The 17,902-nt window shown below is 46.6% G+C and overlaps 2 protein-coding genes across 2 annotated transcripts in view; both read right to left on the bottom strand.

Annotated features, from left to right (window-relative positions):
• Positions 1 to 17,902, bottom strand: part of LOC125036947 — an 868,716-nt gene that overhangs the window by 160,139 nt on the left and 690,675 nt on the right. The window lies entirely within an intron of this gene.
• LOC125037066 (extensin-like) overlaps positions 8,242 to 17,902 on the bottom strand; it is a 131,038-nt gene continuing 121,377 nt past the window's right edge. Inside the window, exon 3 of the mRNA XM_047630049.1 lies at positions 8,242 to 8,644. Coding sequence (XP_047486005.1) covers positions 8,639 to 8,644 — 6 coding nt within the window. The 3' untranslated portion in view covers positions 8,242 to 8,638. The remainder of the gene's footprint in view (positions 8,645 to 17,902) is intronic.

Here is a 17,902-nt window from a genome sequence, read left to right as displayed (position 1 = left end):
TGCATCTACGCTTAATGGGACAAGCTTCACAAAGGGACCCCCTTCTTGGACGTCTCCGAACGAGATACGATCTGGCAGCGCGGCGACGAAAGGTATAACGGCGACACATACACGCATTTATCTGTCAGGGCTCTCTCGACGACTTGTCGCGGAAATAAAGTAAATGTCAAACTTTCCGCGAAGTCTTTTCTGTGACTCAGAGAAGAGTACGTACCCAAGAGACTTCTTGAGTAGTTCTGAGATGCCAGGAGATACAGAAGCATAAACACACATAACTTTGAATCTGACATGTATATACTGGTAAGATATTTAAACACCCAGTTGGATGCCAGGCCGCAGCTCATTTGTGACATAGGGACTGTACAAAAATAGAAATGGGTCTTAAAACATGAATAAGAATATCAGGCAAAACCTCTTACCCTTCCCCCTAAAATCGAAAACACACGTGTTCTGTTCCACACACCCAAAACATATTAAACTCAACTTAACCCGCGGCGAAAAAGGGCTGGCACTCCTCTCCTCATTCACCCGTAGTCTTCTGACATGCGTGTAACTGCTTTGGACAATCCGCACTCAGCTTTACTAAATAAGACTTTATTTCGTGTTATTTTTCCTCCGGCACAAGCACTAAAATACTGATATCCCGCCCGTACGCCAGAAAAGGCTTGGGGTCTACCCCTCCCCTGTCCTTCCCAGCTTTGGGGCACATAAAAACCCAAAAACATAAAGCCCCGTAAAATTTGTCCTTTTAAAATTTGAAAGAAAGCTAAGTGGAACTGATGTTTAAATTCCAGGTTTTTTCCCAATGCGCAAAAGGGACGATCGTTTATTTTTTTTTACTTTTTAAACCTCCCGCGGTAGTTTCGCTCTTCTTATGGTTTCTATCCCCCGCCCTCTCCTCCCGTCTCTCCTTTCCCCTCCCCCCCTCGAAAACCCCTAAATCACAAAAACCACTTGTTTTCCATTTCCCCTTGCGGCAGCAAAATTTGCAGGCGTTTTCCGAAATGTTTTCCCCTGGTTTTGGCAAAAATTTTCGGCTGGGGGGACCCCTTAAATTTTCTTTTGGGATTGGGGTAAAGCCGGTGGGCCTATTTTAGGCGGGGGTAGGGGTTAGGGGAAATTTGTGGATAGTGGGGGAGGGAAAATTGCACACGGGAAGGCCCGGGGCGAGGGGGGGGGGTGGGGGGAGGGGCGGGTATGGGGCTTTCGGGGGGTGGGGGTGGGGGGGGGGGGGGGGGGGGTTTGTGGAGTGTGTGTGTGGGGGGGGTGGGGGGGGGGGGGGGTGGGTGGGGGTTCAGGGTTTTGTGGGTGGGGGGGTGGGTGGGAAAGGGTTGGTTTTGATGAATGTGAAAAAAAGGGGTAAAGGGAAGGGTGGGGGGGGAAAGGTGGGGGAGGGGGGGAAAAAGAGGTGGGAAAAAGGGTGGGCTGGTGGGTGGGAAAGTGAGGGAAAGGTGGGAGGTGGGAAGGAAAAAAAGGGGAAGAAGGGACGAGAGAGGGGAGGAGAAAAGGAAGCGAAGGAAGGAGGAAGAAAAAAGGAGGGGCGAAGGGGATAAAGAAGAAAAATTAAAAAGAAGAAAAGGAAAAGAAGAAAAGAAGAAGACGAAAAAGAAGAAGGGGGGAAAAGAAAAAAGAAAGGGAGAAAAAGAAAGAAGAAAGAGGAAAAGAAAAAAAAAAAGGGGGCAGAAAAAAGAAGAGGGGGAAAGAAGGAAAAAGGGGGCGCCAAAAGCACAGCGAAGAAAAAGCCCACAGACGGAAACGCGCCCTCCCCCCCCCCCAAAAACCCTTTTCCCTCCCCCCCCCCCCTTTTCTCTCCTCCCCCTTTCTTTTTTCCCTCCTCCTCCTCCCTCCCCCTCCTCCTCCCTCTTTTTCCCCCTTCCCCCTCTTTTCTTTTTTTCCCCCTCTTCCTTTTCCCTTTTCCTTTCCTCTTCCCCCTCCTCTTCCCTTTTCCTCTCCTCCTCCTCCTCCTCCTCCCTCCTCCTCCTCCTCCTCCTCCTCCTCCTCCTCCTCCCTCCTCCTCCTCCCTCCTCCTCCTCCCTCCTCCTCCTCCCTCCTCCTCCTCCCTCCTCCTCCTCCCTCCTCCTCCTCCCTCCTCCTCCTCCTCCTCCTCCTCCTCCTCCTCCTCCTCCTCCTCCTCCTCCTCCTCCTCCTCCTCCTCCTCCCTCCTCCCTCCTCCCTCCTCCCTCCTCCCTCCTCCCTCCTCCCTCCTCCCTCCTCCCTCCTCCTCCTCCTCCTCCTCCTCCTCCTCCTCCTCCTCCTCCCTCCTCCTCCCTCCTCCTCCTCCCCCCTAACCTCCCCTTCTGAAATTCCCTTTGTGCCTCGAATTTATGGACATTAACTGCGTCATTCCTTCCACTTCGCTAATTTAATTTTCTGGCTGTGTGTAGTTCAAGTCAGCCTCGATGGCTTTCCTCTCGCTCTCTCGCTCTCCCCGCTGATGCTGCCTCACGTTCAATGGGATTCATTTTAATTGTAAATAGTTCATTTCCCCGGCCGACTCTCTTAAGTTATGTCACAGCTTAAACTTAAAGGACAGCTTATGTCGGCACTCTAGTTCCATCTAATCTTGTTCCTTCGCCTCTTTCCTTTTGTTTTTTTCTCCTTATGTGCCTTGCTTTGATGATAACTGTTATATCGCAAAACTATCAGCGTGGCAATTTAAAAACTTCCAAATTGCAAAGTAACAGTTAATGAAATGAATCATGCACAAACCTAGGCATCCTGGTGGTGGTGGTACTGCAAGTGGTACTTTTGGGCGGCAGTAGCTGTGTGCGTGAATGTGTTAGTGGGCGCGCGTGTGTACATGTGTATGTTTTTTTTTTTTTTTTTTTTTTTTTTGGGGGGGGAGGACGAGAGAATAACAGGGCTGCGCAAGTGCAAAAATCATTGCTCCCGTGACGGATTTGTTAATTTAATACGTTTTTACTTTAAACTATAAAATTATTTAATTATTATCATATTAGTTATACATAGTTCAAAAATATGATACATCTTATAAATAATGTATAGTATATTCTCCTCATACTCATTATATCGGTTCTGTAAAATGCGTCTTGCATTTTAATTAGAAAGTAGTGCAATATGTAGACCGCACATTCCGCATTTATGTAATGTTATGTTAAATTTCTGTCCTTACAGATAAAAAGGGCTGCGCAAGTGCAAAAATCATTGCTCCCGTGACGGATTTGTTAATTTAATACGTTTTTACTTTAAACTATAAAATTATTTAATTATTATCATATTAGTTATACATAGTTCAAAAATATGATACATCTTATAAATAATGTATAGTATATTCTCCTCATACTCATTATATCGGTTCTGTAAAATGCGTCTTGCATTTTAATTAGAAAGTAGTGCAATATGTAGACCGCACATTCCGCATTTATGTAATGTTATGTTAAATTTCTGTCCTTACAGATAAAAAGGGCTGCGCAAGTGCAAAAATCATTGCTCCCGTGACGGATTTGTTAATTTAATACGTTTTTACTTTAAACTATAAAATTATTTAATTATTATCATATTAGTTATACATAGTTCAAAAATATGATACATCTTATAAATAATGTATAGTATATTCTCCTCATACTCATTATATCGGTTCTGTAAAATGCGTCTTGCATTTTAATTAGAAAGTAGTGCAATATGTAGACCGCACATTCCGCATTTATGTAATGTTATGTTAAATTTCTGTCCTTACAGATAAAAAGGGCACACTTTAAAGAATCATGTCTGTTGAACGTATTCCTGCACGATGCCAAGCCCTTACTGAGCGCCCGTTCATACAAAGCGAACTTGTGGGCGCGCCTTTGTGAATGAGAAACAGTGACAAACAGAAACACCTCAAACCTCAATTATGACCTCCGCCCCCTAACCTCCATTAATCAGTCCGCGGCGCCCCATGACAAGACATGGGCGGGTCCTGGTAACAACCCGGCAGCAGATCCCTCGCGTGACTCTCTCTTCCTACCTTTCCCTTCCTGCAGCCCTGCGACTAAAGCAACAACCGAATTGCAATTGCACTCCCCCCTTGCCCCTCGGCTCTCGGTCTACGGAGCCTAACACTATAGACGGCTATCAAGTGAATATATTTGCAGTAGACAAAGGGTAATAAAATAATACCATTTTAGTGGCACAGACAAAGTGATCGTAAAAGACGAGAAATAAACAAAAAGGCAAAACGTCCAGTTCCAGATTCAGAAGAAATAATACAATCGGCTGCCTACACAAAGCAAGTTGGCTCACACACACTACCATTCATACACACGAGAAAACGGTAAAGGAATTACCCTCAATCGGATTTTATTTTTCTGATGTTATGTATTTATTAACAAGGTTACCTACTTTTTTTTTTTTTTTTTTTTTTTTTTTTTTTACCTGTTTAAAAACATAAACATTTCTTCACTACAGCAATAGAGAACCGTGATTCATAGATCAAGTATGGGTATGCATGAGGGAGGGCGGGAGGAGGAGGGGGTGAGGGGCGTCGGCCGGGCTTACCCTGAACAAGTGAATTCCATGCTTGACGCCCTGAGCCTAAAAACAAGGGATGCAGGCTATCCAGATCACCGCCCATTCATAAACATATATCTAAAATGAATCACCCTCCATTTACATACAAATAGTCGAATTAACATAATATGTCATTTAATCAAACACGGATACATCTATATGTGACATTCCCCGAACACATGCACTCCCGCTGCCAAACAAACAAACCTAAACGCGGATACACCCAGGTCAACGCGCGCACACGCGCACACACGCACACACACACACACACACACACACACACACACACACACACACACACACACACACACACACAAACACACACATCGATAACAAAAACAAAAACAAGTAGAAAATGACAGCGAGCCCTGCCTGCCTCGTGGTCGCTCTCGCAACCCTGACATAAGGACGTACTCTGCCGCCCTGACAGCGCTAGTCCGTCAGCCTGAAGGGGACACTCACGCATCAATATGCCTCTCACACGCAGCTGAAGGTAGAAGCGAGCGCGGGTGCAAACAAGCGTCAGGAGGATTGAGGCAAGAGCGCGGGATGCAAACATGAAAGTATGTGTAAGCAGGAAGCGAACGTGCATTCTCGGCGCTTGTGTTGCTTGCTTGTTTGCTTGCTCCGTGTAAGTGTTGGTACGCGCGCGAATGTGTGTGTGTGTGTGTGTGTGTGTGTGTGTGTGTGTGTGTGTGTGTGTGTGTGTGTGTGTGTGTGTGTGTGTGTGTGTGTGTGTGTGTGTGTGTGTGAGAGAGAGAGCATGCGTGCGCGCGTAGGCGTGTATGTGCGCGCGCGTGTGAGTGAGTGTGTCTTAGCACATGTGGCTGAACTTAGCTGACGTAAGTTATGTACAGCTTTAGGCTTCAAGAGCGCATGGCTAAGTACCAGTCTGGAGAATGTGCGAATGCCACGTATGTATGTAGCAGACGCGGGTGTGCGGATCATAAAACAGGCGTCCGTATCAAGCCAGGAATTATGCTCCGCAAATCCTTCGCCCGAGGATAAACACCCAGAGATTTAGGAAGGAATTAATGAATACCAAGGCAGCGTCTTCGCGACAGCCGGGCGCACATCCTTAGCGACGGCTCTCGATTTCCGAAACATCATAATAAGCCTCTTCCCTGTAATCCTGTACCCACTGACTGTAATTTTCTATGTAATTATGCACCTCCTGTCTTAAATTAATACAGAGATGACGAGTTTGGTTCAAAAATTCCCCCTAAGAAGGTTACAATCGAAGGTGCCCGACTCTAGGACGCAGCGAGAACAAGGTGAACATATTGCAGGTGTGGGTCGCCACCTGTCATGGCGGGTTCAGATCCGGGCCTTGTAGCATCATTGGGGGGTGGAGGGGGCATTATAGAAGGGGGAGGCGGAGGTGGATGAGGAGGAAGAGAAATGGAGGGGGAGGGGGGTAGAAGAGGAGGAGGAAGAGGAGAGCAGGGAAGAGGAGAGCAGGGAAGAGGAGGGGAGAGGGGAGGGAGGGGAATGGGAAGGGGAGGGCAGCGGGCGGGCGGGCAAGTTGCCAACGCAAACCTTTCCGGGGCAGGTGTTTTCCTTGCAGGTGCTACTACACCTCTCACTGATCTGCCATTTGTAAACCATCTTCAGCTCTGCTTAAAAACTTGCAAGCGTCAATTTTCACGCAGTATCAAAGATGGTTTGTAGAAATAAACAATTTGTGGGAATCGAGAGTAGGGTGGTGGTGACGGGAAGGGGAGAGGAGGGATAGGCTGGAGGGGAGGGGAGGGGCCTCTTATCCCTCCAGGGCGAGCGGGGTAGGGAGGGGAGGGGGCTGAGAGGCAGGACCGTGGCGTCAGCATGGCGGCGAGGCCCTAGGTAGCGCGCCCTCCATGTGCTTATCAAGATACCGCTGCCCTCATCTTGACCGCCGAACCTATTTTGCAAGTTGCAGGCCTTCAGAAATACCATTTCATTAACATTTTCGCTATAAAATAAATCATAAATAAAAGAAAAAGGAAAGCTACGCTCCCGCAAGGACACCGATATAACCTGACCCTTGGCCCTTTGCACACTCGCCCACGCCCGCGCGCAGCCATCCCCGCGGAGATACTGGAGGCCCTGTGGTCGAGAACACCGCTGCACGAGACTGCACTCATGCTTGTGAAAACAAACTAACACAAAGGAAATACATTAACTTCGGAGATCAGGGAAGGAGATAAACAAACGGGCACTGAGGTATTTTCGCCCAAGCAACGTGAAGGAACGGCCTGGCTTACAGTCTGCTAATCACCATAATAATGAGTTCAATCATTCACCCAACTTGACAAGATAATGATAAAGCGAAAACTCAAGCAGAGTATGAAGATTAGGAATGAAGAAGAAATTTAGGAAGGGAAAGAAAATTAAACTAATGCAAAGAGAAGGAAATGCCTAAACAGACAACACGCGACACGAAAACAACAACAATAACAACTATAGGAGAAGAAAACGTATAACACCAATATATCATCTCTAACCAATCAGGCTCCACCCATCCGCTTCACCCGGTCGCATAACCACAAAACCCGGTGACCCATCTCGGAGAAAATAAAAAGTCCCTTCAAAGAAAAGAATGAGCGCGGGATAAACAACGCAGAGGGAAACGTCATCGCCAGATCAACACTCCCAAGGGCGTGAAGGCTCCTAATCACGCATCTTCTTCCGTCGGATCCTCGCCCCTCGCGTCTCCTCTCCGGACAGGTCCTCGTCCTATCTCATGCCGCGATCTTTCCCAGTTTACACTTCATCTTCTCGTGGTAGGTTCTCTTCGCATATTTCGACTTCCATTCCCTAATGTCTCACTCGTCCTTCGTCCTTTTACGCAAAGCGTGCCATCCTTCCACACATACGGGTGGTAGATGATGCACGGGGTATTGAACCCTTACGTTCATTTATTAAGATCTGAATTTACGTTCTCCTGACACGCAGACTCACCTTCCCCATTCTCGCTTCATCATTCATCCTCTCTCGCACTTCCCTCCCTTTCGCGGTCGGTTCTTCCACCTCGCCTTCTTGAACGGCTCTTGGTTCGTGTTACCTGCAAAGCTCTCATCGTGTTTCATCTCCAACTCGTTTCTCGGGAGGCTTCAAAGAGTGGCGGCAACAATGGTGGCTGTAGCATTAGCAATAGCAATAGCAGTACTAATTGTAGCGGTAAAATAAAGCCGTAGTAATAGCCATAACAGCAGCAGTAGTAATGGTGGTATCAATAGTAGAAATAGTAGTTATAGAATATAAGAAGTAATGGAAACGATAAAATATGATGATATCGTGTACAGCAACATTATAGGCTGCAACAAGGTCAATGTCCAAAGGTCACCTGTTGCACACGGTACCATACAAGCTGCGCTCAAACATACGAGCCAAACAATCTTCACTTGGTCATGGAAAAATCACAGAATCAAGCACCTTTGCAGAAAAGAGCATATCAATCTGATACTGATATTTAAGTGAAGCATAGGTTTGTATACACTCACGCCCACACATCAGAATTAAAGTATAAGAGATAATGTCGAAGACGTAAAAGGTGAGAAGAGAGGAGAGTGTGGAAGTGGGCGAGACAAGCAAGGCGAAGATAAGAGGAGGAATGAGAGGGATAAGGAGCGAGGCACGATAGGCCTACTTACCCAAAACTCGAGGTCGATGGTGACGGTTTCGCACGTGCCGTTCTCCCTCACGACGGAGGTGGGCGTGAGGTAGCGCAGCATGGTGTCCCCGCGCATGGCAGCGCTTAGGCGTCCCGCCCACGAGGCTAGCCCTCCGGGACAATCGTTTGCGTCGTCAAGAAGCGTGGGCGGGGGATCTCCCTGGGGCGTCCATGCTGCACTTTCCTCCCCCGTGGCTCAACCCCCACCAAGTCCCTGCTCGACGGTGCCACACTACACGTCACTCGGCCGGACCAGCTGAGCCAGCCGTGCCATCCTTGCCTCGCGTGTCCTGAGTGGTCCTAGCTCCCTTTCTAGACCATGGTCTGGCCACACCATGCGAGGCACGCGCACTGCCGATATCTTTTTAGTTCCAAGACTTTTAATGCCAGCGACTTTAGCTATTGCAACCGAGTTATTTAACATGGCATTTCTAGGTCTCAACTCTAATGCATTTCATCTATAATTTTCTCTGTCTATTATACCTGCGAAGTCAAAAAAATAAAAACAAACTTCATGATAATGTTTTATTACCATTTCAAATGAAGGTTCCGAGTTAAAAAACACAAACAAGGTCAGATCTTCGTTGCTACAGCATCTATACTGTGTCGAGGGCGAAAAAACGTGTCGTGTTTACACAAACCCGTCGGTGATGTTCGCTGAGCATGAAGGGATTCTCATAACGCAGAACGAGCTCTGGTAATTTTTGCACAGCCAAATGAATACTCGCTGCCTTCTCCCCCCAAAATGCTCGATTCCTAAGAAAAGCTCTACGTGAAATAAGTAAACACAAGAAAATAAGAGCTGGCGCCCACACGTTATCCTCTGGGAGCCCATTAATCATAAAGATAATATTTTACTTTGCTATCAAACCCCTTATAGTAATCACAAACACACATACATACACTCATGTACGCCGAACCATGCCATGACTGACACAGCGTGAACAACAACGTGCATATGCAGGGCGCAAGAGCAGAGGTGGCCGCGGTGATGCCAGCACATAAACCAGTCTGAGTGGTCTGGGACCGAGTGCCATGACGGTAACCGGGTTATAAGGTTGCAGCAATACAGTGTACACGCCTCTGTGGTCCACTTGAACCTTGTGATTCTGTATAGCTGCCTCCCATAATCATACAGTATCATTTTTTTTCACCGTCGTTTGCGCGTGACATTCTCGACATTATTTATAAGCCTCTCCTCCCAAATTCATCATGTCAGATTCTCATCCGCAGTCTTTCCTCACTACACACGATCAAAATACTAGGAATAAAAATAAAGAGAACCCAATACATACATTAACGGTAACCTCGCTACACTGTCCTTAATGAACAAAGGCTAACCAAACCGACCTACAGAAAGCGTCCAGAGGAGCATCAAACGCCGGGTGACAACGCTGAGCTGAGGATCAAAGCTCTAAATAAATCCTTACACGATCCTTCTAAAGTGCCATAGCGACCAGACGCGTGAAAAGGTAAGAAGGGGCAGCCCACGACAGGGAGCGAGCCGTGTTGCCCAACGCTTACGCAACAGCCCCACGCAGGTAGTGACAAACATCCCTTGCTTATTAAAAACGAACACGTTAAAGGGAAGAAGGCTACCTTCACCCTCTTCCTTGGCCCCGCCCATATCAGCTAGATCTTAAGTCTATGAGTAATTTGAATGTCACATCACCGCAGAGACTAATAACGAAGTGTCGCAGGTGTGTCGCCAGGTAAACACATTCAAATTCAGGTGAGTGGCCAATACATCACATATTGAAAGCCACTTCAACCATCATGGCAACGGGAAGGCGTGATGTAAGCATGGATCCCATGGGCGGCACCAATGACACCACGATAGGAGGACACAGTTGATCATGTACAAGAAGAAAAACCTAGCTTCACAGCCTCAAGCACTGGGGGATCACATTTCGTGCCAGATGATATAAAGCGAAGTTAGTAATGTTTTATTATCAGCTCAGGTATTTCTAACATCCCTCCTACAAGCTTATATATGCAGTACAGAAAAGGCAGAACTCACATCAGAACCTATATTTTAACAACTATTAGCCAAACCCAAGAAAGTGCTTAACCCACAATCCACTGCATACCGGAGTCGCCGCATCGGCAGTGTACAACTTATCTGTCTGCATTTTGATACGTGTGTGTCAGCAAGTATTTCGAAGCGCATCGCACGACCACGTGTGTAAGAAGCACTTGTTGTGAGGAAGTTGTGTCCCCAGACAGACCGTCGCCTGGCGCCTCACGTCCCCCACCGGAAGTTCTATGTTATTCGTTCCACAAAAACACCTTGCTCTCACGATACTCTCCGCGAATACCATAATACTACAAATGTATTCACAGAATATTAACACGTTGCAATTAAACAGGTTACAAATGCAGCTATATTTACAAAGTATGTAGATCCGAGCGACGGTCCCATTGCACAAAAAAGCGACTTAATCACCTGGCAAGCGAAACTCCCGGCGCGAAAGCAGCAGTTGGAAGGAGTTTTATCCGGAGTAAGTCCCTCCACCCGGCTGTAAATATAGTGTGGGAGACGAGGCGGATCGAAAACCAAACGTTTAGAGGGAAAATCTATTTAGGGATTCCCTCGAGAATAATATCTTTACTTGCTCGAGACTTTGCTTGCGTGACGTCTAATTACTTGAGTAATTTGTCTGTTGGCGGCGACGGTGATTATGATCTTGGAAAGGGGAGGGGAGGGGGAGGGGGAGGGGGAGAGGGCTGTTGACTGTGGTGCTTCGTCTGAACATTTTATCCCCTTTCTTCATAGCGACTTAGTGAGGAGTTCATCTTCATACCTCTGCTCGCACGTGACGCTTTAACAGTGCTGATTCATAGCCACTCTTCGCAAATATAGACCTACATCCAACCCACACCTAAACATGATCACAAACTTGCATATTTTCACACACACACATAAACACAAACACATAAACACACACACACACACACACACACACACACACACACACACGCGCACACGCTTACGCACACACACACACGCACGCACGCGCGCACGCGCGCACGCACACACAAACAAACATACAGACGCATAAACACACACACACACACACACACACACACACACACACATACACACACACACAAACATACACACACACACAAACATACACACACACACACACACACACACACACACACACACACACACACACAAGGACCAATGTACTTCAATCCAACACCACTTCCGGTGAGGTACACTGTCCGCCATGTGCTCAGCTATCACGAATAAATGAATAAAAAGGAAAGAAAAAAAGAAGAAGAAATTCAGCTAAAGATAAACTCCGTGTCCGTAATGTCGAGCCTCCGCATTCACTTCTGAATGAAGACCAGGAAAAATATCGCGGCTAGGAAATGGGGACCTCATTTTCCGGGAAGATCTGCTCTTGCGTCATCGGGGGAAAAGGCAGCGTGCGGTCGTGACACCGGACCTCCGCTACAACCACCGTCCTCAAGCTGCCTCGCACACCACAAGCACCGCACTCCCGCTCACGCCCTCAACGCCAATTCACTTCCACTCATCATTAGCGGAGTCCCTGCTTTTGTGAAATGCTCGGCGATGATTTTCAGTCTGCGCTGCGTGGTAACGATACACGTTTAAGCTCATAAAAGTTTTACAAGGGGAGTGAAAACGGGGTGAGGATGTACAAGGAAGCAATGTGTGTGCGTGTGTGTAAGAGAGAGAGAGAGAGAGAGAGAGAGAGAGAGAGAGAGAGAGAGAGAGAGAGAGAGAGAGAGAGAGAGAGAGAGAGAGAGAGAGAGAGAGAAACTAAGTTGTATAAAATATATACAGTATATACATATTTATGAATGACTGGAGGTCTGTACCTGAGAATGGATAACAATCCTATCACCATGCACTGCACAAACCGATCTTCTATCAAGCTAAATCTCGCACCCTCTATCCGCTGGGAAGCTCTTGTATCTAAATAACACTTCAGGCACTCCCGTTCCGACAACGCTCACTCAGCCCCACCATCCATCACCCCTTACGCCACGACCATCGCGCGTGGGGCTCGTCCCACTAAACTCTTTCGTCCGGCCCCACCTTTCTTGGTAGCTACAAGCAACCAAAACACGTACCCTTCCCAAGATCTGAACCAATGCAAGCTGGTAATTTTAAGACCAAAATGAAACTTATAGTTAAATGACAACCCACACTGCAATTTCCACTTTTCTAATGCCAACCCATCAGCTTCACAAAAGGAAAAGTGCTGCCAGTTAGGATATCTAATGGGAATCACCCTAGTAAACAGTACTGCAAAGGGGGGAATTTTCGCATGTGCGAAGCTCATGATAAACAACGAGCCAGGAGAAAAGGATCAAGTTAAAACCACAACAATAGTTAAGATGCCAAGAAACACAAAAAGGGACAACTGAAAGCGAAAAAGTCCCAACAAAATGCGCCCGCTTAACCCGACACGACACAAACCCCTTGACTCAGCCGTGCAAACACAGAATTCAACATCTAAGGCAACAAGATCAACCCAGGCGCCATAGCAGCCGTAAAAAGCCGCCAGAATCACGCTAGATGTTTGTCTCGTGAAACACGACACCGAATTCCGTCGACGGCCGTAAAGGCGGCTGTAGACCTGCTGTCCCATGAGGCGGCCGGAGACTATGGTTGAGGATTCGGTCGCCCTTTGAAAACTCTTGCACCCTAAGAGAGATCGTCGCTCTGCCTGCCTTTTGATGCAATGCGCATGTTATTACTTTTGCATATATATTTTCCTGATATAGTCGTACGTAAGTGTCTGTAATGCCACGGTAGAAGAGAGAGTTAAAAGAGGGGGATAGAGGGAAGGAGTGAGACATGATGAAAGACAAGAAGGGCGAGGAATGGTGGAGCGAAAATCATAAAGGAATGAAAAGGAGAGAGGGAAGAAGCGCTAGAGACGTAATCGGATACGCAAAGTCGACCATACACAGAGAAATTAGATAAAAGAAGACATTGCAAGAGCTAAAACGAGGTGACAGAAGCGTTACATGACACAGGAAACTCAAGAACAGGACCGAAGCTTCAGACGAAAAAGAGGAAAGAAAAACAGAATCGGACAAATTCTAAATCCAACTTCACCGCCCGAAAAAAACACTCGCATGTTACTTAATTTTTTTTAATCATACGACGTTTCCATGACGCAGAAAAAAACCCTGTTCTTGGCTCAGCCGCCTTTTTAACAATAGCTTCAACTTCCCGAGTCTCGAAAAAAGACTTTCGTGCACAACAGTATGATTACAATATCAGAGCAAAAGCAAATTACATGGCCCATTTTTTTCTGCATGACACAGTCTCCAGTGAGGTCGCCGGGCGGGCAAAGTACACGCTCTCAGACAGTCTACTGTGTTTGTTGTTTTGTGTTTTGACATTCCTCTCTGGCTGTCGCATCAAAACTAGTCTGCTGTTGAAATGAGCTATTTGCATTTTGTAACCAACGTGATTGCATGAAAACGCTTATTGTTCTCACCAAAATGCATGTACGAAGAAAACCGAAAACGTAGGAGACAATGCGAGAAAATCTTCCGGGAAAAAAATGATTCTACTTCCCTCAGCTTCAACTTGGTAAGACAAAGAATGCAAGCGATGTCAATATTGCTTCCTTGCTATGGTGACCGCGCAAGGCATGTGCACACAGCAAAGTCCAAACACACCCTGTCATTATAGGTTCAAATGGATATCATGACTACGAAGTTACATTATACTTACGTACACATTTATACAATCGCAAAATAAACACACATATTGCTCTCAAGATATACACAAAATGCATTTACTATGATGCATAATGATATCTGAACTTATTATCTAATTTTCTCATTTTCTTACACCCACATAATTTACTCTGCAACCAACCAAGATAATGAATACTTATGTCAGGGTAAATTTGGAAGAAAAAATTAATAAAGAAGTTACTCCTCGCAATGTGATGGCCATTCCTCCTACGAAGGATCAAACGCACGAACGAACATGCCCCTCCTAGGGAGGAAGACGCTCCTCCTTGGAAGGCGCGACTGCCGGCATCGAGAGGAGCCTGCGTCAGCTGCGGGAGCGGGCGACACTCGACACTTACACCCGTCATGAGCAACGACACTCTCCATGGTTGCAGGTGTCGACTCGTCCCCATGACGCCGGGTGACTCATGGCTCTGCTCGCTGCGGCCCTTTTCGCGGGGTACTCTGCCTGCTTTTTTTTTCTTTTTTTCTTTTTTATCTTTCCCTCTTTGTTAATTTAACTCCTTTCTTTCTGTCTCTTCATCTTCCTCCCTCTTACTTTCAATCTCTTTTTCTTTTTCACTCTCCTTCTCTCTCTCTCTCTCTCTCTCTCTCTCTCTCTCTCTCTCTCTCTCTCTCTCTCTCTCTCTCTCTCTCTCTCTCTCTCTCTCCTTCAGCTGAGATAATGGTTAACGTCCTGGCTCAACCCCCCCCCCCCCAACATCACCTCCATGATGGAAGTCCGCGTCTGCCTTTTCTCCGCCTAAGAAAAATCTCCCTGAGTCAACAGCAGTTGCATGTAGTACACGTAAATAAACAGCCGAGTGAATAAATACACAAACATATAAAGTTTCGTTTTATGTGCCAACGGTTCCTTAAGTTTAAGAGATTTACCATCATAATCTGATAGAGTCACTGCCCCCTTCTCTTTACTCGTCGTTCTATATGAATCATGAGTACCTACCTCCCACTGTCAAATGCATCAGCTACCGCCCTCCCTGTCTGACCCCAGTTACTCATCAACCGGCCCTGTTCATCCCTGACACAGTTCTTTGCTAGAGAAAATAAACTTTCTAAAAAATGCTCGATCTACTTATCCACACTTTATACATTTTACGACAAACAGACTACTTTTATTCTTCGCCCAACTCCCCGATTCTAAGCCACGAGGCCCAGGTCCCTCTCGGCGCCCCTCCCCCTCCCCCTCCCTGACCTCTCCCCGCCCGGGCCGTGTCATGCGAGCCTAAAGTTCCCAGTATCGTGTTGTCTCTCACAACATATGACTAATATTAAAGTCATAGGAGAGCGTGTGCAGCCAGTGACTGTGTGTACTCAAGAGATAAACTCAGTAAACGGGCGCGAATCTTTGAATTGAAGAGATGCGCGAGTGAATGTCAGTGAATGAGTAAGACATGAATCAGAGGACGAGTGGGTAGCCGAGTGTGTAGAAGCCATGGCGAGGCGGTGGATATAAAATGGTATACAGTCGCGACTCATATACCATGTTCTTTGCGAGGCGTTAAACTATTACTCACTGCAATCATGAACATACACATGAGTAAACACACACACACACACACACACACACACACACACACACACACACACACACACACACACACACACACACACACACACACACACACGCACGCGCATATCTACACACAGACACAGACATAAACACACACACACACACAGAGACGCACGTCGTGTTGCATACTGTTATTTCTACATTCCAGCATTAAATGCTAAGACATGACCTTGACGCCGCAACATTTGTTCCGACGCTGATCATGCCCCGTCACGCTTCCCTCTTGACCCCCCCCCCCTCTGCCAATGACATAGCACCCCAACGGACGCCATCCTACAGAACCCCCAGCGCTAACTGTCAGTTCAAACAACAAGGGAGGAAAAAATGTTAAGTGACAAACCAACTCCTTTAAAGCTCAGGATCCACTCACGCACCTCCATTACTCTCTCACCGAGGAAAAACACAAGTGACAAACCTCCTGCACACTCATCTTCTCTTCTCACTCATGGCCCCTCCTCTTCCTCCTTCGCCTCGCCCTCCAACTTCCTCTCGACGCCCATTCCACCCTTCCGAGGGCTATAAATCCACATTTCCTTATCATGTCCTATATCCTCCCAGCTCGGCTTCTTATCCACCTCTCTTCATTGTCTTCTCACTTTCGCTACGCACTTCCAAATTATTCATATCACATTTCCTTCACAATCATCCATTTTTTTTAGCCCCTCTTCTTTCTTATCACGTTATCTATCCCCTCCCCTCTGTTTCTTATTTACCTTCATTCACAGCCTTCCCACTTTCGCTACTCGCTTCTACATTTCTTTTAATTCCTCCACAACCCTTCATTCCTACCCCTCTTCTCTTCCCTATCAATGCCAGCGATACCCACCCCTTCGCGCCGGTCAAGCGGAATGAGCAAAATAACTTATGCGTGGCGCGTAAAGGTGGGTTTGGATTAGCATCAGCTTCGGTTACCTCCCCCGGATTTCACGCGCTTCCCGACACTCGATTATGCCTCTCGTAATACAATTCTGAGCGGGAATCGCTCCAACCATCCAAATAACGCGTCCTATTCATCCGCCGCGGGAGATGTTAATCGTATGTTAATAATACGAGAAAAGAAAACATGGATCGAACTGATGATAAGAGGAATTCAGAGATGAGAAGTTCATCCAATGTGCCGGGCATGGCGAGTAGAGGAGAGGCAAGGAAAATGAAAGGCGTATAGAGGGTACTTAGAGGACTCAGAAGAAAAGGAGGATGGGGAGCCTCGAGGAAAAGAGAAGGGGGGAGGTTAAATGATGAGAATGGCCACCAACCCGTGACCTCAGGCAACCGCGATGACCTGAAAAACTTTTCCTACGAGAAGGAATGTCCACGTCTTCTCTCCCCAAAGGGCCATTGCGCGAGGCTTGCCAACTCCACGCTTTATTGGCCTTAATTCCAGATATTTGTCATAAGAGAGGGAACCATAATCAACCTCTATGAAATCATGGCGTTCTGCCTCTTTCATTCCTTTAATTTCTTATGCTTCCATGATTTTCATTTTCTTCACTTCGTTATTTTCAACTTTTTAAAAAATGTATATTTACTCTCTTATCACTTATAACTTTATTTTTCACCGTCAATTATACATTTCTTCCTTCTACTATTTTATATTTGACGCTACTGAAGAAAAAAAAATGGTTCAGCCACATAGCTCGGTCAGAACAAGTCCTGTCAGACACCTGTCCCTTCCAACAGCTGGTATGAGTGTTGGCAGTAGGGCAAGGGACGGGAGATAGTGTCCCAGCGGTGTCCCTTGAGAGCCCGACACTCGCGCCATCTGTAGATTGATAGCGTCTCCGATAGCGAATGAGAGATGCAATGTAGCCTAATTAACTTCCTGCAACAAGTCTATTGTCCATGGCTGACTCCATCACGGGGGAGTTTTATTGTCTTCTTTACATTCACAACCATATCTGCCATAAAAAAAAAACCCATTAACTAACCTACGACTAATATCACGTAAACTGTGCAATTGTAATATTCTGAGCGGCGATACGGACCTTGCAGCTCGCCAAGATTCTAAAACGATAACCGCCAGACCGCCGCGCTTCCCGTCTTAGTTCTCTCTTCTCAGCGGGGTTGCGGGTCGGGCAAAAGGAAGCAGTCATTAAACGGAGGCAACTTGAAAGAGTTCGCACGTTTTTCCTTGGTTATCGAAAACAAAAAAAGGAACGGTACTTTATGCATTTAGCAAAATACTGACTGCTTGTACAATTTTGTTATTATCGAAACTTAAAAGCCGGTTAACGGCGCATTGTGCTCAGAGAACCCTCGTGTGTGCCTAGACACCCTTGCCTCCCAGTGTCAGATAACAGAACGATAACACGCTGAAGATTCTTCAGTTATGTCGAGCTAACCAGGGCCTTCCCTCCTGCTCTGTATATCTTAAAGAAGCACTGAAAACGTAAGACAAGCTATTATACATATGT

Source organism: Penaeus chinensis, chromosome 22, assembly GCF_019202785.1.
Source record: "Penaeus chinensis breed Huanghai No. 1 chromosome 22, ASM1920278v2, whole genome shotgun sequence".
NCBI lineage: Eukaryota > Metazoa > Arthropoda > Malacostraca > Decapoda > Penaeidae > Penaeus > Penaeus chinensis.
This window is presented reverse-complemented; position numbering and strand designations above follow the sequence as displayed.